The sequence below is a fragment of the Mastigoproctus giganteus genome, chromosome 11 (assembly GCF_048544385.1).
Source record: "Mastigoproctus giganteus isolate SK-2022 chromosome 11, ASM4854438v1, whole genome shotgun sequence".
In the NCBI taxonomy this organism is placed as follows: Eukaryota; Metazoa; Arthropoda; class Arachnida; order Uropygi; family Thelyphonidae; genus Mastigoproctus; species Mastigoproctus giganteus.
The window spans coordinates 72,013,215-72,038,299 of NC_143585.1; the positions used below are offsets into that span (position 1 = coordinate 72,013,215).

At 38.3% G+C, this 25,085-nt stretch overlaps 1 protein-coding gene across 1 annotated transcript in view; it reads right to left on the reverse strand.

Moving 5' to 3' along the window:
• Positions 1–3,929: 3,929 nt before the first annotated feature.
• Positions 3,930–25,085, reverse strand: part of LOC150078115 (coiled-coil domain-containing protein 77-like) — a 57,940-nt gene continuing 36,784 nt past the window's right edge. Inside the window, exons 7-8 of the mRNA XM_090384467.1 lie at positions 23,844–23,996; positions 3,930–4,079 (exon numbers count right to left, since the gene is read on the reverse strand). Of these exons, the coding sequence (XP_090240593.1) occupies positions 3,930–4,079; positions 23,844–23,996 (303 nt within the window). The remainder of the gene's footprint in view (positions 4,080–23,843; positions 23,997–25,085) is intronic.

A 25,085-nucleotide genomic window follows, 5' to 3' on the forward strand; every position in this document is an offset into this window, starting at 1 on the left:
GACATGAATTTAAGGGGTTAATTTTACATGAAAAATATATACGAGGGGCATTCAATAAATTATCTACTTAAGGCACTTCCCATAGTTATATTTCAATGATTCATGATTTATCATGTTTCTACATATCTCAACTTGAATCATACTAATTTTAATCTCACCATGTTTATAGGTTGTGCTGCTGTAATATAATAATTACCGTATATAATAATTATGGATTTGCTGAAATTGGATCATTGTTTAGTCATCAAGTTTCTCACCAAAGAAGGAAATGGGCCAAAGGCCATTCATGAAAGGATGGTGGCTGTGCATCTTCAGAGTACCAGGTGAAATTCTCGTCAAAACAATTCAAGTGGGGTAGAGAGTCCGTCAAAGATGATCCATGTCCGGGAAGGCCTGTGCATGGGCAGACTGGCCATAAGACTTACTGGGGAAATCCTGGTGGGCCAGAGGCCGGTGTGATTTTGGCCGTAAACGCTAGTGTGAGGCCACTACAAGTTATCCCCAGTAAGAATTTTTGACCCAGTCCACCTCTGGGCATGTGACAGCAACCACGTCAGAAATGTGCCACACTGTGGAAACCCTTGTGCTGAATGACAGACGTTTAAAGGTGTCCAAAATCTCTGGGGATTGTGACATTACTGAGGGAACAGTTATAACTATCCTCCATGAACATTTGGGGGCGACTAAGGTCAGTTCAAGGTAGGCTCCCCGATTTCCAACCCCTGTGCAGAAGTAATTCAGAGTACAGTGTTGTGAGGAGAATTTAGAGCTTTACGGAAGGGATTCTGAAACTTTCATCTCCAGAATTGTTATGGGCAATGAAACATGGGTTCATTATTGGGATCCTGAGACCAAGAAAAAATCAATGCAATGGAAGCACAAGGGTTCTCCCCCACCAAAAAAATTTTGAACACAACCTTCAGCTGGCAAGACTATGGCCACCATTTTTGGGGATGCTGAGGGAATTTTTCACATTCACTACTTGGAACACAAGAAAACTGTCACTGGGGAGTCATATGCATCCCTACTGTATAACCTAAGTGATGTGACAAAGGAAAAATGCCATGGAAAACTTTCCAGATGTGTGCTGCTTCTTCAGGACAGTGCACTAGCGTTGCTGTTGCTACTGCTTTGAGAAGCTATGACTTTACAGAACTTAACCATCCATGTTTCAGTCTGGATCTGGCCCCAGTGACTATTTCTTGTTTCAACACCTTGAGAAAAACAATGGACATTTGCTGATGATAATGAACTGATGTCAGTTGTTTCTCATTCTTTGATGGACAGGACAAAGAATTTTATTTGTCTGGTATTTTCTCATTGTCAACAAAATGGAGCAATCAAATAAATAAACACAGGAAAATAAAACAAAAATCTGTTTTATTTTTCAGTGCAACGCCTCGGAACTTCAGAGGAGTTACACTGAAAAATAAAACAGATTTTTGTCTCTATCTCATTTCCTTTATAGGTAGGTAGATAATTTATTGAACACCCCTTGTATATTACAATTAGCATTTTTTGTTTTATTTCATTTAGGTCACTAGGTAAGTTTTATAACTGTTCTTAGCATTCCGCCTGATGAAGCCACAGACAAACAATAATATTTGTTAATTATAGTGACCTGATTTTACCTGGGGCGGGGAGAGTAAAAACAAAAGACTTAACTCTATAAAAGTTGCATCTACATTCACACATGAAGAGTTATTCAGGAAGGAAATGCCAAGGTGTATTAAACTCTGCCAGTAAGCTAGATAATCTTGAAATAACTGAGAGTAAATTGCAGGAGAAATTGTTGAAGATAAACATAACAAAAGCATCTGGGGTGGATGGAATCTATCCAGTTATATTAAAGGAGGCAGCAAAAAAAGTAAGCAAACCCTTAGCCATAATTATTACAGCTTCCTTGGACTCAGGGGAGGTACCCATGGACTGGAAATGTGCAAATGTGACCCCAATTCACAAAGGAGGATCAATGGGAGACATGGGTAATTACAGACCTGTTAGTTTAATTTGTTCCAGGGAAATTAATGGAGGCACTGGTTAAAGAAGCATTGCAGGATCATCTAGACAAGACTTCAGTTATAGCTCAGACACAGCATGGGTTTATTAAGGGGAAGTCTTGTCTGATCAATTTGATTGGATACTAAGATGTAGTCACAAAGGAACTGGATGCAAAGAATAATTTTGATGACATATATTTGGATCTTAGAAAGGCTTTTGATAGTGTTGCACATGGAAGACTGCTGCACAAATTGGAGCAGTGTAGCATTGAAGGCAAATTTCTACTATGGATAAAGGGCTGGTTGAGTGCGAGAAGACAGAGTGGTAATCAATAGACACTGCTCTTCATGGACTAATGTTATTAGTGGAGTCCCCTACCCCAGGGTTCAGTGTTGGGTCCATTGTTGTTTTCTGTATTCATTAATGATATTGATGATGGTATAGCAGGCTTCATGTCCAAGTTTGCAGATGATACGAAGGTCGGCAAGGTTGTTAATGACAGTATGCTGCTGCAACAGGATCTATAAAAGTTGAGCAGATGAGCTGAGAGGTGGCAACTGAAGTTTAACATTGACAAATGAAAAGTACTGCATATGGGAAGCAGTAATGTATCAACTGTGTGGTACTACACTTAGGGTGGTAGACAATGAAAAGGACCTGGGGGTTATTGTGCAGGCAGATATGAAATTTTCTGAGCAGTGCAGACAGTCTGCAAGAGTAGCTCATGGTGTCTTGTCAATGATATACAGGAATTTTTCTAGAAGGGATAAGGAGATGATTTTTCCCTTGTTTAAGGCAATAGTCAGGCCACACCTTAAGTACTGTGTACAGGTCTGGAGGTCTCACTTTAAGAAGCTTTAGAGCTGTTGGAACAAGTGCAGAGAAGAGCAACAAGATTAGTGAATGGAACAAAGGGTTGCTCTTACAAAGAAAGGCTTAAGTTTTGCAAATTACAGTGTCTGGAGACTAAGCACCTGCAAGGTGATCGGATTGAAGTGTAAAGCCTTGCATGGTTTGAGCATTCTCAATGCTGATGGGATTCTTCCACTTGCTCAGAATAATCGCCTGAGAGGGCATGAATTCAAACTGAGGAAAGACAGTTACAGGATAGATGTGTGGAAGTTTGACTTTAGCCAGCGGGTGGTTGATTGCTGGAACAAACTTCCATCTGTCGTTGTAGAGATAGCTTAAACAGATTCAAGGCAGAACTAGACAAACATTTGGAGTGGGTGGATGAGTGAAATGAGAAGAGTTGTATGTGTGTGGGTTTTTTTTTTTTTGCTGATGGTATATAAGCTTGCTTTCTTGCATCGTGCCCTTGCTAATAGGAAGACATTTTTTATATTTTTACATTATTTACTGATTTTAAAAATGAATTTAATAACACTCAGGATTTTCCCCCTTCTGGTAAACTTCAGTAAATGTATCATTGAAATACACTGTTATAAAAAACTTTATACATTTTATACATACTGTGAAAGAAAAAAACTGAAACTCTTTTGTTACTTCAAAAGTTCATAATTGTTTGATGCTGACTCCAACTTGTTACCCTAAAAAATGGCCAGCCATGTAATATCAATTTTCAACACACTCTGTAGCATGTTTTTGTCAACAGACCCAACTGCATGGCAATCATGTTCCTTCACATCTTGAACAATGATGGTAGAGATGAAGTGTATGCAATGGAACATTATAAATTGCAAAATTTTGGTACACATTCAGAGAACTAAAAATCTGAATCTCAACGTCAAGCACTGCTTTTATAATTATACCAAGACTCAAAATTCACTAAAAACAAGAAATTAACACTAATACGTATATATGCATGATACAATATATATGCAATCTGGGATTTTTATCTATTTACATATGTACACACATATATTTACAACTTTTATAAAAATTAAATTATATTTAAAGATCATTATTTACAAATGCCTAAGATCATTTTCCAACTGATACAGTTTCACTTTCAAGTCTTTTAGCCTGTCTGTAATGTGTTTAGAACGAGCAGCAGTAGTTTGGACTACATTTAATAACTTCATATCTTTATCTCCTTTCTCCAGTTGTATTACAGCCTATAAAATTAAAATATTAAAATTTTAAAATGTTAAAATTGCTTCAAAATGTACATAAAGAATATACTCTAATTTATGAATTATTATATATTTCATTCCAATTAATTTCTAATAGTAAATTTTTATAAATGTTAACAATGCTTAATTCTTTTATAACTGCAGCATAAAATAAAGTTCAAAATCAATGGTTGACAATATTCTTTTTTTTTTTTTTTTTTTTTGATTTGGTAGTTGTTGGCACATCGGCTTCTGTGGCCATATTGCACCTCCCAAGGTTTTTGCAGTACTTTGATCCAAGCCCGAGGCGGGAATCGAACCCGCAACCTTTGGGTTGCCGGGCAGGTACTTTACCCACTCGGCTAGCCCGGTCGGCTTGACAATATTCAAAATATTTAAAATAACTGAATTCATAGTATCTGCATGTACATTGGCGTTCAAAGAAAGTGCATCACCCCTTAAAATTGTAATTGTTGTCTGAATTATGTAAGTATATGGCAATATTTCTTACAGATTGACACGTGTAGGTGATGACATAACGTTGCATCAGCTGTTACTTTCAGCTATATAAGCACGCTCTGTAAGAGTTGCAGTCATTCCTTGCTTGTGTCAGGATGGCGAGTTACGTGCAGATGATGAAATGAAGAAAGAGTGCTATTGTTGCTTTACGTGAGGATGTTCTTCCCGTCATATTGCTTATAGAGTGTCTTGTAATCAGTCAACAGTGAGTACATTTCTTTCCAAACTCACGAATACTGGTTCTGCTGACAAGAAAAAAGAAACCAGATGCTAACAAGTCTCTACACCAAGCTAGGGCTCCGTTTTGAAGTGCTCAAGCCTTAAAAAACCGTAAAGCTTCTTTGTCTGAGCTGAAAAGAGAATGGGAAGAACATACAGGAGTGGTAGCAAGTGCAATAACAGTCAGAAGACCCCTCTTCAAAAATGTACTTGTAGCCCCTTGTCCTAAGAAGTCCCTTCTCACACAAAAAACGAAAAAGGCCCAAATAATCTGTCCTCGGAGCATGTCAAATTGACTGCCAAGCAGTGGAAGTCAGTTATTTTCTCGAATGAGAAGAAATTCAACCTGCATGGCTCTGCTGGGAGACAAACGATTCACCGTAGACGTGGTGAAGAATAACATCCAGACTGTATGGTGTCTACAGTGAAATTCCCTACAAGCCAAATGATATGGAGGTGCATTTCGTATCGTGGTGTAGGTCACCTGTAGCTTATAAAAGGTTCCGTAAATGCCAACGATTACCTGGCTATATTGGAAGGCAAATTGCTGTCAACCATTAGAGACCATTTCAACCTGCCAAGTAAGTGCATCTTTCAGAACAACTCTACTCCTTGTCATTGGACGAAAAGTGTAAGCAGGCACTTCTGTAGTTACTTTAGTTTGATTTCTGCATCACAGGTTTGACAGTGTTTACTTTTGTTAGAGGTGAAAAAAGAGTTGGAAGAATAGTCCATTACAACTCTTAGTTGGCCAGGAAACAGCCAGGACATGAATCTTATAGAGAACTGTTGGCATCATGTGGAATCTGAAGTTGCCCGAAAGAAACCAAAGACCCTTCATTAACTTCAGGAAGCCATAATTCATGTTTGGAACCATGAACCATCAGTTGATTATCTTCAGAAATTGATCATGTCAATACCTTGACGGTGCTGCTGTCATCAGGGCCAGAGGCGGTTCAACTAAATATTAGTTTGACCCGGTGAACTTTTCATTTTGTTTTCCATTTAAAATGATAAACAGAAGCAAATTGAGGGCTTCAGAGAAACGGAGAACATATTGTGCAAAAAGGACAGGTGGAAGAGGACCAGGGTATATCTGCCAGGGGCAAAGGTTGATGACGTTGTAGAGCAGATATCATCTTTTAAAGGCACAAAAGGTGATATTTTTTGCACATATTGGCACATATTTGGATATTAAGAATGGAAGACCGGTGGAATTACTTAACAAGTACAGGTCACTGCTGAAAAAAGCCGTGAATTAGGGTTGAATTTGAAAGTGTCTCCAATTCTGCCCAGACAAGATAGGAGGGAATATATGATGAGAGCCTTGCCGATCAATTCAGCCATGGAGAGATTGTGCAAGGCTCAAAGAGTAGACTTTTTCTCAGACATTTTGCTTGTTAACAGGAGAGACGGCTTCTACAGGGATGGGATACACTTAAATAGAAAGGGTGCAAGAATATTTGCTGATGCTATTGAGCCAGTGTTAGTTGAGTCAGAAAACTGATAGCTTGGGGGGGGATACACAGACTAATAGATTAACAGTAGCCACTGGCAGAGGTGAAAGTGATTCTTTCACTGCTTCTATTGGAATGAGCAGCAGCTTGGAAAACAAGGTGCAGGGGATTTCAGAGACTGTTGGGAGTCATTGCAGTACAAGGAAACACATGAGCTGTGTTAGGGTAGCTAAGAATAGGAACATGTGCATGCATACTTGCGGGTACACCAATGCTAGGAGTTTGGTAAATAAATTTGATGAATTTGAGGTGTTGGTCAAAGCATCAAAGGCAGATATTCTTGGGATATCAGAAATGCAGTGTCGCACAGATATAAGAAATGCAGAATTGGAATTTGGGGAGTACAATGTGTGCAGACAGGAGAGGAAGGGAGGAGGGGTTATGCTGTTAGTTAAGAAACACATAAAATCTAAGGAAGTGCATCCAGTTGACATAGATGGACAGTGCAACGTTGAGTCAGTTTGGTGTGACATAAGCACTAGGAAATCAAAATTGAGAGTAGGAGTGTGTTATAGGCCTATTGACTCTGATGAGTATAATAAACAACTGTACAGGGAAACAGAGTGGGCCAGTAAATAAGAGAGTCTTATAATGGGGGATTTAAATTTCCCAGATATTGACTGGAATTTGTGGTTGGTCACTCACACACTAGCAAGGCTTTAGTGGATTTATTGGATGATTGTTTTTTACAGCAGTATGTTCGGCAGGCAACTAGAGGGAGTAATACTCTTGATCTGATTATCAGTAGTGATTCTTCGTGCATTAAGAATCTGCACATAAAGGAACCACTAGGTGGTGGTGTTCCCAGTGTGCTGAAGTGGGATTTGCTGAAAGAGGTAACTACCATAAGGGGTAAAGGGAAGGGTTTTTGCTTTCGTAAAGGTGAATACAAAGGTCTAAGACAGTATTTAAATTCTATACGGTGGGACCAACTGATGATGTTACCAACAGAAAATTCAAAATGGGAAGTATTCAAAGAATTAATCTTGGAAGCTCCTGGGCTTATCATACCAACTAAGAAATATTGTTCAAGGTTTAGGCTTAAATGGATGTCGGATGAATTAATGAGACATGTGGCAGAGAAAAAAAGTGTATGGGATACATATAAATTAATGGGTGACAGAAGCCTATAATAGATATAAACTGGTCTGTAACCAACTCACAAAGGAGGTTAGGCACGCAAAGGCAGTTTACGAGAAATTTTTGACAAAGGATGCAAAGAAAAACAGCAGAGAGTTCTTTGCTTATGTAAACTCTAGAAGGAAGGGAATGAATCAGATTGGTCCACTTGATATTGATGGTCTAACTGTTGATGATCCTGCTCAGATGGCTAACAAACTAAATGAGTATTCTGCATCTACATTCACACATGAGTATTTATAGAAGGAGGGGAATGCCAGAGGTGAATAAAACTCTGGCAGTGAGCTAGATGATTTTGTAATAAATGAGAGCAAAGTGGAGGAGAAATTGTTGAAGATAAACAAAAGAAAGACACCTGGGGTGGTTGGGATCTATCCATCGATATTAAAGGAGGCAGCAAAGTAAGTAAGTAAAATCTTAGCCATAATTATGAGAGCTTCCTTAGACTCAGGGGAGGTACCATGGACTAGAGATGTGCAAATCTGACAACAATTCACAAAGGAGGATCAAAGGGCAATTCAGGTAATTACAGACCTGTTAGTTTAACTTCTGTTCCAGGGAAATTAATGGAGGCACTGGTTAAAGAAGTACTGCAGGATCATCTACACAAGACTTCATTTCTTGATCGAAGAGAGCATGGTTTTGTTGAGAAGTCTTGTCTGACCAATTTGATTGGACATATGAGGTGGTCACAAAGGAACTGGATGCAGGGAATAACATTGATATCATATATTTGGATCTTAGAAAGGCTTTTGATACTGTTGCACATGGAAGACTGCTGCACAAATTGCTGCTATGGATAAAGGGATGGTTGAGTGGGAAAAGACAGAGAGTGGTAATTAATGGACACTGCTCTTCGTCGACTAATGTTATTAGTGGAGTCCCTCAGGGTTCAGTGTTGGATCCATTGTTTTATGTATTTATTAATGATATTGATGATGGTCTCTCAGGCTTAATGTCCAAGTTTGCAGACGATACGACGGTTGGCAGGGTTGTTAATGACACTAATGACAGTATGCTGCTGCAACAGGATCTAGAAAAGTTGAGCAGATGGAGAGGTGGCAACTGAAGTTTAACATTGACAAATGTAAAGTACTGCATATGGGAAGCAGTAATGTATATACAGTGTGGTACTACTCTGACAGTGGTAGAGAATGAAAAGGACTTGGGGGTAATTGTGCAGGCAGATATGAAATTTTCTGAGCAGTGTAGATGGTGTGCAAGAGTAGCTCATGGTGTCTTGTCAATGATATACAGGAGGTTTTCTAGCAGGGATAAGGAGGTGATTATCCCCTTGTATAAGGCAATGGTCAGGCCACACCTTGAGTACTGTATACAGGTCTGGAGGCCTCATGTTAGGAAGGATGTAGAGCTGCTGGAGTGAGTGCAGAGAAGGGCAACAAGATTAGTGAATGGAACAAAGGGTTGCTCTTATGAAGAATATCTTAAGTTTTGCAAATTACAGTGTCTGGAGACTAGGCACCTGCAAGGTGATCTGATTGAGGTGTATAAAGCCTTGAATGGTTCGAGAATGCTCAATACTGATGGGATTTTTCTTTTTGCTCAGAATAATCGCCTGAGAGGGCATAAAGTCAAATTGAGGAAAGACAGTTGTATGATAGATGTGCAGAAGTTTGCCTTTAGGCAGTGTATGGTTGATTGTTGGAACAAACTTCCATCTGTTGTTGTAGAAGTTGATAGCTTAAATAGATACAAGGCACAACTAGACACACATTTGGAGCGATTGGATGGGTGAAATTAGATTTTTTTTTTTTTTTTTTTGGCTGATGCTATAGAAGCTTGCTTTCTTGCATCATGTGCCTTTAGTAATGCTAATTTCAGACATAATTGTCGTGTTTACCAAAACTGTTGTATAAAGTTTGTAAATGTTCATTTTGGAATATTTTGGGAGCACCTGTCAAATATTACTTAGCTTTGCCTTAACTATTACTAAATATCTTTTGTTTATATTTCTATTTGTGATGCTAGTCATTAACGTAACATACCATCACAAAAAAGGGTTAGAAATGTGAAATTCCTAGGTGATGCACTTTCTTTGAACACCAGTGTATATTACCTATTTTAATACAGCAAAAGCTACATGGCCTATGAAATAAATCAGTAAATTAAGGGCCTTCTTGTCTTTCTCTGTACTTTGTGAGGTTGCAATACTCAGCAAGACTGGAGTAAATACTATGGTCTTAATATTCCAGACAATAAAAATAACAAAAAACAAACAAAAAAATAAAAAAAAAACATTTCTTAACCAGATGGCTAGTTTTAGCATTAGTAGTTAAAAATGATGCAAGAAACAAAGCTGATATATCAAAAAAAAAAAAAAAAAAAAAAAACACCCCAACATCACCCCTCCAATAGTTTATCTACTTCTCCCTTGAATTTATTCAAACTATCCTTCCTCAATTTGAATTTATGCTCACTCATGTGTAGTCTGAGCAGAAAGAGAAAAGATGCCATTAGCATTGAGCTGACTCAATACATTCAATGTCTTAAACACAACACCCCAATCAGATCAACTTGCAGGTGCCTAATCTACACGCCGCAGAATTGAAGCCTTTCTTGGTAAAAGCAACTCTTTGTTCCTCTTTACTTGTTTTATTCTCTGCACCTGTTCCAGCAGCTCTATACCCATCCTAAAATGAGCTCTCCAGACCTGCATGCAGAATTCAAGATGTGGCCTGATCATTGCTGTATACAATGGGATAATCACCTCCTTATCCGTGCTAGAAAATTCCTGTATATCACGGACAAAAACCCATGAGCTGTTCTGGAAGCCTGTCTGCACTTTTCAGAGAACTTTATATCTGACTGCATAATTACCCTAGGTGTTTTACATTTAACACTACACCAAGCATAGTACCACACACAGTAAGTTAATCTGGGATTACTGGTCCTTGAGGTTATCACAGACATTCTTTCAAATATGCCAGATAAGCTGTACTTGCTACCTTGGAGTCTAAAACGATGGAACTGATATTCGGGTGATGCTCAAGTCAATTGGACCCAATTTGGGCGAAGTCCAAATGGTCTGTGACAGCCAAATCCTCTGCTTGCACCTTCACGATGGTGGGAATGTTAGTAATCCTGGTTATAACCCCCATGCACAAGCACACTGTGAGTGACCACCCACGTGTAAACCAACATAAGCAGGGGTTGAGGTGTGGCGCCCACACCACATGGAGGAATGCCACCCCTCTGTGTTACCAGGCAATACTAGGTGGTAGATAATTCTCATCAACCAGTGCAATACCACTACTGTGCTTATTGGAGCCTTGAAGTGGTGGAACCCATGTTTAGTCTCCAGAGCTAAGTTCCGGTCAACCCTTCCCCAACCTCAAAAACAGTGTTCGCAGGCTGGTCGCTAGTTGGTACACAGGACCAAACCTATTGGTAACTCTTTAGGAGGCTTCTGGATCAGCTGGTGTATAATCTTGCTACCTCTACTCTACCTCTACTGTGACTGGAGGGAGTCCGAGTAGTGTGTATATGGGGGGGGGAGGCATTGTCGAGGCCACATTATATCAAGAATCTGGGTATATTCTTACCATGTGTACGCCATATCCAAATATTTCATTACTTCATACAGCATGTCTCACCCACTTTTTCTTACTATTGAATACACCACGAATTGTCAAACTAACAGAGTAAGCTTATCTGCGAAAAGATCTAAACCTCCCAAACACTTCCTAATTCATTTCACAAATATATGTGGTCTCAATTCTAATCTCAACGATGTCCATTTCCACTTGCATTCTGCCAAACCCCCATGTACTTTTTCTGACAGAATCTCAGTTATCGGTTGATTCAATTACTGTTCATCTCAGTTGCCCAAATTATTCGCTGTATGATTCCTTTCGCCTCAAAGGTGGTACTTGTGCATATGTCTGTTCCAATATTCCCTGTCAGAGACTTGGTAATTTGTAATCTACTCTTTTCGATCTTCTTTGGCTTAAAATCTCTCTATCTCATTGTGTCAAATTCATCTGTTGTCTCTACCGTTTTCCCAACTCCACTAATCACTTGGAGCTCTTTGACTTCCTCTCTTTTCAACTTGACTTTCTCCAGTCCAACTTTCCTAACAGTGAGGTAATTTTCCTTGGTGATTTTAATGTTCACAACTCCAGCTGGTTGAGATGCTGAGGCTTTTGCAATTACTAATGACCTTGCACAGATTGTTCATTTACCTACAAGAATACCGGACAATCCTAACCATACAGCCAACACGCTTCATCTTTTTCTCACAAACAACCCTTCTAAGTACATGGTCGAAGTGAGAGGTCCTTTAGGCATCTCAGATCACAACTTGGTGATTGTCTCTTCTCCAATGGAGCCTTTATCTCATGGCTATTCCCAACCTTGTGTTGTTTTGTATTACAACAATGCAAAATGGGATGACCTGCGAAATTTCTTTTCTTCTTTTCCGTGGTCGGACTACTGTTTCAAAACTTCTGATGTCAACGTTTGCTCAGATTGTGTCAGTGAAATTATTCTTGTAGGAATGGAATCCTTTATTCCACACTCCACTTTTAAATCTCGTCCTGTATCCAAACCTTGGTATTCCAATAAATGTGCTAAGGTTGTTCAGGAGAAGAATGTTGCATATCGTAATTGGCTTGTTTCCAATTCTTCAGTTTCATTTTCTGCCTACACCAAAGCTCGCAACAATTGTGAAGCAGTTATTAATCAGTCCAAACTAGATTTTGAACAGACTAAGAGTAGAAAACTTGCTTCTTGCCCTAATAGTAGCCGAGCATTCTGGTCTCTTGCCAATTGCCATTGGCCGCAACTTTTGCCCATCTCTACACAAAACCAGATGGTTCTGTTGTCACTTTGGCCAAGGATAAAGCTGACCTGCTAGCATCTCGTTTTTCTTCCAACTCATGTATTAATGATCTTGTAAAACACCTCCCACCATTCCCAACACACTCCATTCAATGCCTCCTGTGGTCTTCCGTCAAAAGGATGTCAGAAGGATTTTGAAAAATCTTGATGCTAAGAAAGCTCCAGGTCCTGACGGTATTTCTCCACTTGTTCTCAAAACCTGTGCTCCTGAACTTACTCCTGTTCTTTGCCGCCTTTTTTCACTTTCTTATTCCAAAGGTGTTTTTCCTTCTGCTTGGAAATTTGCTCATATCCAGCCAGTTCCTAAAAAGGGTGACAAATCCCTCCCATCCAATTATCGCCCCATTGCAATTACTTCTACTCTTTCTAAAGTAATGGAGAAATCAATTAACTGCCAATTCTTAAACCACCTAGAAACCTTCTGTCTGATCAACAATCGCCAGTATGGATTCCGTCAGTGTCGATCCACTGGTTCTATTCTGGCTTATGTTACCCATTTATGGACAAATTCAATGGAAAAGTTCGGTGAAACACAAGCAGTTGCTCTTGACATCTCAAATGCTTTCAATCATGTTTGGCATAAAGGTCTTCTAAACAAGTTTCCATCTTATAGTTTGCAAACTGTTTTTTGTAATTGGTAATCCAGTTTTCTCTCTGATCAGTCACTGAGGGTGATGGTAGATGGCGCTCTGTCTTCTAACTTCTCCACTAATGCTGGTGGCACCCAAGGTTCAGTTCTTTCCCCCACTCTTTTCCTCTTGTATATCAATGACCTTCTTCCATTGACTGGAAATCCTATCCATAGTTTTGCCGATGATAGCACATTGCATTCCACTTTCCATTTTGAGAAACCTTGTCCAGCTCAATCAGCTTCAAGTTCTCGAAAATCTGCTGCCAATTCCTTAAATGCCAATCTCCAGGTAATTCTCCAGTGGGACAAATACAATTTAGTTGATTTCAATCCTTCTAAAACTCAGTCTTGTCTTATATCTCGCAAAAAGGATTCTTCTGCTCCCATGCTTATCTTTGGTGGCACTCCGATTTCTGGGTAAGTTGATATATATCTCTTTTGGGGATTACGCTGACTTCTAATCTCTCTTGGCACAAGCACTTTTGCTCTCAACGTTACTTTTCTTCCAAACAGCTGTTCACTCTATAAAAATTGCAAATCCGTCCTACCAATGGAATATTTTTCCCACATCTGGGGCAGTGCCCCCAAAACCTCTCTCTCAGGTTTTTAGATTCCATTCGGAAGAGGGCAGTTAGGTTAATTAATGACTCACCTCTAACAGTCTTCTCTGTGTCACAGATGTACTGTTTCTGCTGCATGCCTTTTCTACAGATACTTCCATTGGCACTGTTCTTCTGAATTGTTTTCTATAATTCCCGCGCTCTCTCTCTTTCAAAACAGTCCAAACACGTGCCCACCAGCAGCCAACATCCATTTACTGTCCACCCTGCTAATCTTTGTATCATCTGAAAAATTAGACATTAAGCATGATATATCATTTATAAATACAGAAAACAAAAATGGGCTGAGCAGTGACCCCTCTGGAGACCTCACTAATATCATTAGTCCACCAAGAGCAGCAGCATCGACTGATAACCACTCTCTTCCCAATCAAGCATCCTTTTATTGATAGCAGTAACCTGCCCTTAACGCTACACTGCTCCGATTTTTACAGCAATCTTTTATGTGCAATAATATCAATAGAATCAAAAGTATTTTTTGCATCCAGTTCCTTTGTTACTGCATCATAGTAACCAATCAAATTGGTCAGAGAAGATTGGTACCTTCGAAAAACCATGTTGTGAATGAAATATAACTGCACTCTTGTCTAGATGGTCCAGCATTACTTTTTTAACCAGTGACTCCATTATTATCCCTGGAACAGAAGTTAAGCTAACAGGTCTGTAATTACTCATGTTACCCTTCGATCTCCCCTTTGTGATTTGGTGATATGTTTGCACATCTACAGTTCACAAGGTCTTCCCCTGAATACAAAGATGCTCTCATAATTATGGCTAAGGGTTTACTTGCCTCCCTTAGTACTTATTATGTTTAGCATTAACTATTTCTCTTCTGCTTTCCTCCCAGTTATCACAACATCATTTAGCTCCCTGTTAGAATTTGATAAACTTCTGGCATCCCGTTCCTTAAAGAATTTCTCAAGTGTGAATGTAGATGCGAAATGCCCATTCACTTTGTCAGCAACCTGAGCAGGATCACGAACAATTAAACCACCAGTAAAGCGGGCCAATGAAATTCATCTCCTTCCTTCAAGTGTTGCGTTTACAAAAGTTAAGAAGTCTTTCCTGTTTTGCTTTGCATCCTTTGCCAAAGACTTCTTATAAATCTGCCTTGGCTTGCCTAATTGCAGACTAATTTATATCTACCATAGGCTTCTGCAGCACCTGATAATTTATATGCATCCATGAGTCTCATTAGTTTATCTGATAACCATTTAGATCTAAGCCTTGAACAGTACTTCTTTGTTGGTATGAAAAGCCTAATTCTATGATTATTTCCCTGATTGGTCCTGCAGGACATATTTTAAAAAATGACTGAGACCACTGTAGTCACCTTTACAAAAGAAAAGGCCCTTCCTTCCTTTATCCTGAATAGTAGTTTCATCTTTAAGTAAATCCCATATCAATACATGGTGATCACTGCCACTTAATGTTCTTTTTTCTGCAAATTCTTATTGCAGGAAGAATCACTGTTGACAATCAGATCAAAGGTATTGCTCTCTTGATGCATTTCTAACATTCTGCTGTAGAAAAGAGTCATCCAATAAATTCACAAAAGTTTTACTATTATGTGAGTAACCAAACTACAAATTCCAGCCAATATCTGGAAAGTTAATAAAATTTAAAATACATAATTCAAATGAAAGGTGCCTGTTATTTGTTTAAAATACAAGCATCACTATACATCCTGTTTCAGGATGGTCTCTTATGAGCCAGCAGATCATCTTTATTAATTGAATCTCTGATTTGTGAATAGTTAAGCAGCTCTTAGTTTACATGTGGTAGAAAGAATTAAAATATCGAACTAATTTATATCAAATTTATCAAAGTTTTAACTTCTTTATTACCACATATCAATTCAGACAGAACTGTTTCAATATTCACAAGTGTGTGTGCTAATGTTATATTTTCTCTCAGATTTGCTAACTGAGAGCACTTTTTAGTCTCTCATCACAATCACAATGTGATGAGAGACTAAAAAAGTCTTGAAAAAGGCTGTTATGGTAATGGCTTGTATTTTAAACAAAAAGCAGAGTAGCCTTTGTTTGAGGTTATTTGTTTAAAAGTAGTGCTTCTCTAGGCATGGTTAAGGAAGTTTGTTCTATCTTGAGTATTAAGATTGTAGGGTTGTGGTAGTTAATCCTGCTAAGGGAAAGTCCCAGGTAGGGCTATATGTGTAGGGTGAGGTATGACTCTCCCTTAATGATCAAAATAATGCAGATTTTTTTTTTTTATTGCTACATAATGATTAAAGCTTAATGACGCCCCTGAACAATGCTTTAGTCCCCTCCCCCTTTAAGAAATCCTGGGATTGATCCCTGATCTTGTCGGCTACGAAATATATAGAAGGATAAGGCAGTCCTCAATTTACTAATTTTTCTGTTTATTTAACCCTGCTGTTCTCCTCGGGTCTATATGAGCCAAAATGACATTTAAGTGCCTATAATTTTTTTGCTTATTAACATTTTGGTCTAATGCTTCATGACTGTTTCTATTTTTGTATAATTAACATTGTTACATATACAGGATGATTCAGGAGGAATAGTAAATATTTTGGGAGGTTATAGTATCGATTATTCTCAGTAAAAAAGTTGATATAAATGTGTCCAATTCTCGATGGATATGGAGATACTGTAGTTTGAAACTGGCACACACGAAGCCACTATGAGAGGTATTAAAGAACAATAAATGACTCATTGTTTGTATTTATTGACTTGTTGAATGATACAAAATGCAATAATTGACAATTTTTTTACAGTTCACAATAAATGTTCAAAAATCCCATCACCGCCCTCAATGCACTTTTCAACTCTTGTGGTAATATGACATGTTGTTCTTCTGAGGTCATCTTGGCATTCCTTTATGAGGGCAGCAGTATTCAAAATGCAAGCGAGAAATTCATCTCTTGTATTCACCTTTTCTTTGTATACAGCACTTTTCATGCATCCCTACAGACAAAAATCTAACGGAGTGAGGTCTGGAGACCTTGGCGGCCAATGAACGGGACCATGCGGCTGCGCCATCGTTCAGGGAAAGTTCGATTTAGATATTGTATCACCAGATGGGTATAATGTGCAGGAGCTCTGTCATGCTGAAAGTACATACCAATCCTTGTAGCCAAGGGAACATCCTCCAATAGTAGTGGAAGTTTTGCAGAAATTCTAGGTAAATGGGCTCTGTAAGATGATTTTGTAACACAAAATCATCTTACAGATAATTTTTATAGCTTATTAGTTTAATGTGATTGATTAATTAATTAATGAGACTGATTTTATTTCGTTTCTGCATTAAGCTTGCAGTATCCAGTCTCTCTTTCTCTCTCTCCCTCCCCTCTATTCTTGTGTTTTGCATTCATCTCTTATCACAGAACTCTTAATTTGCCTCAATGTTTTCTGTGACTTTTTTTTTTTTTTTTTTTTGTTAGGTTCTTATTGTTCCAAATACAGTACTATTTAAGCATCCAGCTATTTTGATAACACTGCTTGGTTTATGACCCTACTCATTATTCTATTGCTGTTTTTAATTTCTATGTCCAAATATTTAAATTTCTCTTATTTTGCCTTCTAATTCCAATTTAATTCTTACAGGGTTTTTAGAAAATGTTAACAATTTTGTTTTAATTACTGAAATTTTCATATTATATTTCGTTGCATTTGTTTAAAACTGTGACAATATTTGTAAATCATCTGCCTATCTGTGAAAGAAGTACTTTTTTCATCTGAATAATTTATCCATTTTAATTCTTTATTTCCTATTTTAACACTTTTCTTAATTTCTAATTTTATATTTCTAATCATTTTGTCCATAATAAGAATGAAGAGGGACTCGATGAATCGCCTTGTCATATTTTTTAAACTGGCACTTCTTTAGACAATGCTTTTTCAGTTTTAATTAGTGTACGATTAACACATCTTCTAATCTTACTCCCTGAAATGTGTTTTTCAGATTGACAAAGCATAGAAAAATATACTAGCACATTATATTAAATTGCCTTTTCTATAATTTGTTTCAATATAAATACTACATCAATACATGAACTTCCTTTTCTAAACCTTTGTTGTTCATCTTGAAATTCTAAGTTATTCATAAGATATTCTGATACTATTTTTTGTCAGAATATAATTTCAATGTGGTATGTAATAAATTTATCCATCTGTAATTTTCTGGCTTATTTTTATCTCCTTTCTTCAGAACTGGTATTTTGATACTCTTTCCACACAGTAGGTATTTTTTCTGTCTTATATATAACTGTAAAGAGTTTAACTCTTTCTTCTAATAATTTAGGACCCCATATTTGATCGGTTCATTATTAATTTTATCAATGTCAGGTGTTCTCCAATTTTTGGTTTTGCTATTTGTTTTTCTATATCCATTTTTGATATATAAATCCTATTATCATTTGTACTTGGTTCCAAATGTGTTTATTATATTCCTTTCCTGTGCATAAAGATTTTGAAAATATGTTTCCCAAGGCTGCCTTAGCCAGGCGGTCAATCGTCTAAGTACACGTGCTTGAGTGACTGAGTCAAGATCACGTACCTACTACATATAGTGTTGTTCTTATATTCTCTCTATCTTGTGAACTCCTCTGACCCTGTGTGGCTGTTGCAGAGTATAAAGAGATAATTTATTTATTTATATATTGGCTAAGTAAATATATTCATTTATTTCTTTTCTTTGATTTCTAATAAACAAGCCAGTATTTATTTTTTTTATGCTAGCGCCATAGAATAATTACAGCAAGTTCGAAAATCAGAACAAATCGGAAATCCCCCCCCCAGTCCCAATTAGTTTAGATTATTGACGCTCTATTGTATATCATTTACTTAAATGGATGCAAAAATTGTTGATATATATATATAAATAAATTCTTTATTGCTGATAAGTACAGAACATGTACTAGAGACAATAATACTCATCACGGTGACATGGCCAGGAGTTTTACATTATAAATGAGATTAATTGGCAAAAAAAAAAAAAAAAAAAAAATTTACTGTTACATGGGAAATTGAGTTACACAAAATTAAACATGTAAAAATGAAATTATAATAATGAAAATATGAGGACTGAACGTCATATGGAGGAAATTATCCCAGTTCCACAGATGTAATCCATTCGAGGAGCATGTGATGGTATTTGTAGTCGGTAGCCAATTTCTGAAGGTTAGAAAGACGGAGCAGTGCCTGAATTTTGGGGAGTGCCTGGGTAGGTAGGAACTGACTACACAGTTTCAACCGGTTGTATTTGAGGATTAGTGTGGGCTCTGACCTCAAGGATGGCGGAGGACTGTGCCACTAACAGAAATCCTAGATGTTTGGGGCGTTTATCACCCCTGTGTACATTTTTACTGTAGTCATTAAACACCTGCTGTCAATTAACCTCGGGAGCCTGGGTACATTTAGCTGCTCAGCCATGTCAGTTGTTCTCCGCTGAGGGGGGGGGGGGTTGGCAATGCTTATTTGTGGCCCATTTCAGGGTCCAGTATTCACACGAGAACACTGGTTTTTGAAGTGAGGGCACGCAGCTGCCCAAATTTCAGCAGCATATAAAATAGCTGGATAAACAGTGGCTTGAAGATATCTGGTAGTGGTTGCGGCATTGTTGGAATGAAGTAAGGTGTTGTTTCGCTCTCCAGCGTAGGGTGCTAAATCGCTTCCGGAGGTATTCTGTGTGAACATTAAATTTCAGCTTCGGATCAAAATAGACACTGAGATCCTTATGGCAGGTAACCACTGGGATGAGAGTACCTAAAACTGAAGGTTGAATTATTGCTGTTTCAATGAGTAAATCATTATTGCAGATTTTGAAGGGTTAAGGTTTAATCCAAACATCTTCAAGTAAGTTGAAAGGGCGGTCAAGTTCTCTGTGATGGAAGACGTAATTGCCATTGGGTTTGCAGACGGTGGGATTAAGGTAAGAAACTTTATATCGTCGGCATATATTAGAGCATCATCATGAGGACTCATGAAAGGAATCAGAATGGCTGAGAAGAGAAGGCCAGACAGGACACCACCTTGTGGGACTCCTGCATTGATTTTTCTTGTAAAGTGGGTCTTCTTCAAAGTGAGGCGGACACTTCTATTCCTCGATAAGGCAGTGAGGAAAGCTAGTAGGTCTCCATTAATCCTGAAGAAGAATTGCAGAAGCCTGAGAAGGGCTGTGACATCTAGGCTGTCAAAAGCAGCTTCAATATCGGCATACACTATAGCTAATTTGGATTTAGTTTCGAAGGCTTGAAGAATTGATGTCTGTGCGGCCATGAAGTTTGTTATGGTGGATCTATTTTCGACTGCAAAATGGAACTGTTTCGGCTTCTGTGGCGTCAGCTGTTTGTTTAATGCTGGAAGGAGTACCTTTTCTAGAAGTTTTAGGAGGGTGGAAGAAGTTGAGATTGGTCTGAAATCTTTTAGGCTTGTTGGCGCTTTAACCTTAGGCAGTGGCCTCCCAGAGTATTCATTCCATTGAGCAGGGAAAACTCGTGTGGAAAGAACAGAGTTGTAGATTGAGAGTAATGCATCTAGGATATAGGGGCTAAGGCATTTAATTATGAAATGAAGTATCTTATCACGGCCTGCGGTACTAGATGGACGCAGGAAGTTAATAGCATATATCAGTTGCTGTCTTGTGATGGAAATTATGGAAAGGTCATCAGTAGAAGCAAATTGAGAGTTTTGGAGAGGAATTTCAGAAGAAGCAGAATTTGTTTTGAATCGTGAAATGTAGTCCATCCAGTTATCTAGGTAAAGATTTGAATTAACGCGACTGTGTCTTGATGGGTATGGCACTTTTCCTTTAGACAAGGTAGCATCGGTGTATCTCTTTATTGCTGATGCTTTGAGTCTGTTGAACATAGCTCTTGCTCTGGAGTGTAGGATTCGATTTTGGGTTGTGCCAGAGATTTTCCACTGCCTGTGAAGGTACTGCTTGTTGTGGAAACTGCGCACTAGATCTTTGGTCCACCAAGCTCTAGTTCTTGGAGAAATGTGTACAGTTTTGGCTGATGCATAGAGGGTGACTGTATTTATCCATCTTGTGATTAGATCAATTGCGAGGATTGGGTCACATCCATCAAGCATATGTAATGGAATAGACTGCGCTGCCTCGAGGCACTTTTTTGGATCCAGAAAATTCGGAGAGAATATGATTTTCTTTTCAACAGTATTATGGCAATTGAAGCTGGGCATAGGCAGAACAAGAAGTAATGCAACTGGGTCGTGATCTGATTTGAAGGACGTTTCTGGTGGAATGTCGACTCTGCAAATTCCAGAACATAGAATCAAGTCAAGGCGATTGGTGCCTCTCGTTGGCTCCTCATTGATAATCATAAACTTTAATGGAGAGAGACTGTTCATTAGTCGTTGAAGGAGAGGGCTCAGGTGGGGTGGAAGGTTAAAATCGCCGCAGAGAATGTGCGTAGCAGAAGGGTGTAACTTACTCATTATCCAGCCGGTAGCATCGTCAATTGTCGCAATATCTGGAGCTAGGGGTATGTAGATTGCCGCTAAATCAATTAAACAGGCTCTAAACTTCATAGTCACGAGTATTGCTTCATAAAGTAAGGAGTTGCTAGATTCCAACCTGAAATTTGTGCACGTCACGTGCACAGATTTCAGGTTGGAATCTTTGGCGAAAATGGCAACACTGCTGCCTCTAGATTGAGATCTTGATGTGAAGAACGATGAAAATCCAGCGGCCTGAGCATAGCCTATTGACTCCTGGTCAGGTTCAAGCCATGTTTCTGATAGACAAATTACATCCATGCTGTTGGACAACAAGAGTTGTTCGAGAGTTTCAAGCTTATTTCGGAGGCTCCGGACATTTTGGTAGAAAACTCTAAGGGTGTGTTGATAGGGAATTTTTATAAGTGCTGATCTATTTGTAGATGCTTTTGAACACCTCAACAGATTAGGCCTGGTGGAAATTATAATGTTAATTGAAAAGCAGGGTTACGTGGTGTCCCATCGGTATGTTTATAAGCAGTAGCTGGGACAAGAAAGTGATTGGAGCTGGACATGTGGTGCAGTGGTTTTCGACAGTCGAGAGACACTAGTGTAGTTTCACAATTAGTTAGTCATGCAGAGGGGAGCTGTGTCATCTTTCGGTTTTGCTCATAAGATGAAGTTGAAGTGGATGGTTTTGGGTCTTTCGATTCATAAAAAGGCCTGATTAGAGTGCCAACTGGCCATACAGATGTGGATGCAACAGATCTGAATGCCCAACTTTCGCAAATTACTCTAAAGGACGAGTAATTTTGCGTTTTCTTGAGTAAATTTGCAGATACTTCGGTATGCAGTTCTTTACTCATTGCAGCCTCAATTTCCTCAGCAGTTGTCAGGGCCCCAGTCGGGAAATAAAAAGGCTTCTGTGCTGGGAGGTGGAAGGCTTGTTCATCGATCTCAGAATAGAGGATGTGGAAGTACCAATCCTAATCTGACATTTTTCCTTGATATTGGCAGGGTGACTCTTAACTTGAAAGGGTGACCTGGAAAAATGAGGGTTCTGATTAGCTGTTAATTGAGATGAAACAGAACAGAACAGGTAGCAGCAATTTTTGCCCAAGATTGTTTGTTCATGACAGGTGAGCAATGGCTGCTTTCGGACAGCAGCACAGACGGTAAAACTGATGTCAATTTTTGAGGTGGGATGCTAATTTGGTGGGCTGCCACTTGTGGATCCGCACCTCTGTTCAGCTGCTTGACATGAATTCATGACCGGGACTTCACTGCTTGCTACATTAGGGAATTGAGATTCCTCTGAAAGGTGATTGGCTTCCTGAGTATTTGGGCAACATTCCAATTCGGCAGATTGGGCGGTGAATCGAGTGTTGATTCTGTTAACTGGTTCATTTTTTTGGAAAACTTATGAATTTTGAAGCATTCGGTTTTGATTTGCATATTAGTATACAGATCAATTAGAGCAGACACCAGTTTATCTATTAACACAGGTATGAAATTTCTTTGCAACTCATCTGCGACAGACTTGCTTATTGACTCATTCTGGATTTCTGGCTTTGGGTTATCCTGTATGGACAGTGCGGCCATTGACACTATTCCCGGCAAAGAGATATCAGTTTGGATCGTTGCATTATTAGTGCTCCAGGCCTGAAAAACAGTTAATCTGTCTTTGGTACACGACGATTGCAACAAGCTTTGAGACAAAAAAACTTATCTCACCCCTGATACACCCTGGTGTTTTGCAACTGATTAACTTGGGTGCTTCGTTATGACAGTTATTGAGGGTATCCGCAGGGAGGATCGATTTAGCGGTATTACGATTCTTTGAAATTACATCAGATGGAACATCTCATGACAAAAGTTGTATACTGACCATGTTATTCATATCAGATGTCAGAAGACAATACTGTTTTAAAGTTAATGACCAGATCTATCAACCTCTCTCATTTTCATCCAACTGATGAAGACACTTTGAAAACTGCATGTGATTGATAATACAGGACCTGTTGATCTGATTAGCAATTTCTGATTTCCAGATGGCCTGCATTGAGCAAATTTACACAATTTTTTCTCAATAAATGATGGGTTATATGCTAGTTCTAAATAACAGCATACAACAAATTTGGATAAATATAAGATATAAAGGCAAAAAAAATTAAAATCATAATATACTCATATATACAAAATCATAGAGGTAGTATTCATCAGCAAATGTTGGCAAAATTCTCAAAAGCATTATGACAAAGACATAACAGCAAGTGCAATGGAAGACAATTCGAATTCCTGCATGCAGAGGCCACACATACAATAACCCCTCCACCTACTAAGTACATAATCCAGTTATATTTTTGTGTGTGACCTCCCAGTGCAGGAGTTTCCATCATTCCATTATAGCAATTTTCAATAATTATAGCTGAAAAAAGTGGCAATTTGTTTCAAAAGATTACCCAATGCCATCATACTTTATGCAGTGTAATTTTAGTGTTTTTATCTCTACGTAGTTTTAATGACCCATTATAATTGGATAAACAAAATCAAATAAAATTATATTTGATTTTATATTATATTAGAAATCTATTTGTACATTGTATATAATAGATTTGGATGATGACTTATCTATTTATTTGGTCTTACAGAATTTTTATGTATCTCAATCCCAACTTTCATAGCATTTTTTGTTCAATATTAGTATAAATAAAAATGCTGACAAATACCGAAAACACTTATATTTTATGCAGCTACCAAAATAAAACATGTTAAATATAATAAAAATCATAACGCCTAATAAAAGTATCATGTTTAATTACCCTTAGTAGTTGCTTTTCCAGGTCTTGTATTAACTGTTTGTGATTTTTGATATCAGTTCGAAATCCTTCAATTTCTAAACGATGATATTTTTCTGTATTCTGTATTCGAGAGCTGACTGTATGGAGCTGTTGGGTTAATTTCTCAGACCGTTCCTAAAATTATGTTTCAAAAAAAATTGAAAAATTACACCACAGTCCTATAATCACCTATACTATTTCTTTTTTCACTTACAATAACTATTGCTTATAAAATTAATATGTTGAAAATAATGATGACATAAAAACTTATTTGATGTAAACCAAATACAGTAATCTCCCACCAACTGCAGGGAATATATTCCTGAAAAGCACTGTTTGGCAAAACTTGTCAAGACTAAAGTCCCACAGAAAATATAGGGTTAGTTAAAAAAACAATAAATATGCCAATAAAATATTATAAGGTATTATTATTATTATTATTACAACAATAAGACTGATAATACAATAAGAAAAAAGATAGCAGAAGGTGATAGAACAGCACATACGAGGTGATACTCAAAAGTTTCTGAAATGTATTTATAAAATAAATTAGACTCATCCTGGGTCTTATTTGCCACCGTCATCTTCGAAGTAGTCCCCTTGAGAGTGTAAACACCGATCCCAGCACTTCTCCCATGATTTGAATGCATCCTAAACGTCCTTCTTCATCATAGTGTTCAGCACCACCTGCGATTCGGTTTGGATATCCTCTACATTGTCAAATCTTCAACCCTTCAGCTTGATTTTCATTCTTGGGAAGAGGGAGAAGTCGCAGGGGACTAAGTCTGGTGATAAAGGGGGGGGGGGGGGAATTGTCATGTTGTTGGATGCCAAAAACTGTGCCACAGCAAGAGATGTGTTGGCTGGCATGCTGTCATTATGAAGAATCCAGTTCTTTGTGCACCACTTCGTTGAATGTTTCCTCCTGACGGCTTTCCTTAACCTTCTCAGGATGTCACAGTAGAACTTTGCGTTGACAGTCCGGCCAGGAGGGACGAATTCCTTATGGATAATCCTGTCAATGTCCAAAAAAACAGATCAGCATGGACTTCACATTGCTTTTCACTCATCGGGCTTTCTTCGACAAGTGTAGGTGGGGCGAAGATGGGCTCTTCCACTGGAATGATTGTTGCTTGGTTTTTGGGTTATACCCATATATCCAACTCTAGTCACCAGTGGACCATAGAAAGGAAGTTTTGATCACTCCTGGCCCATTCTTGAAGA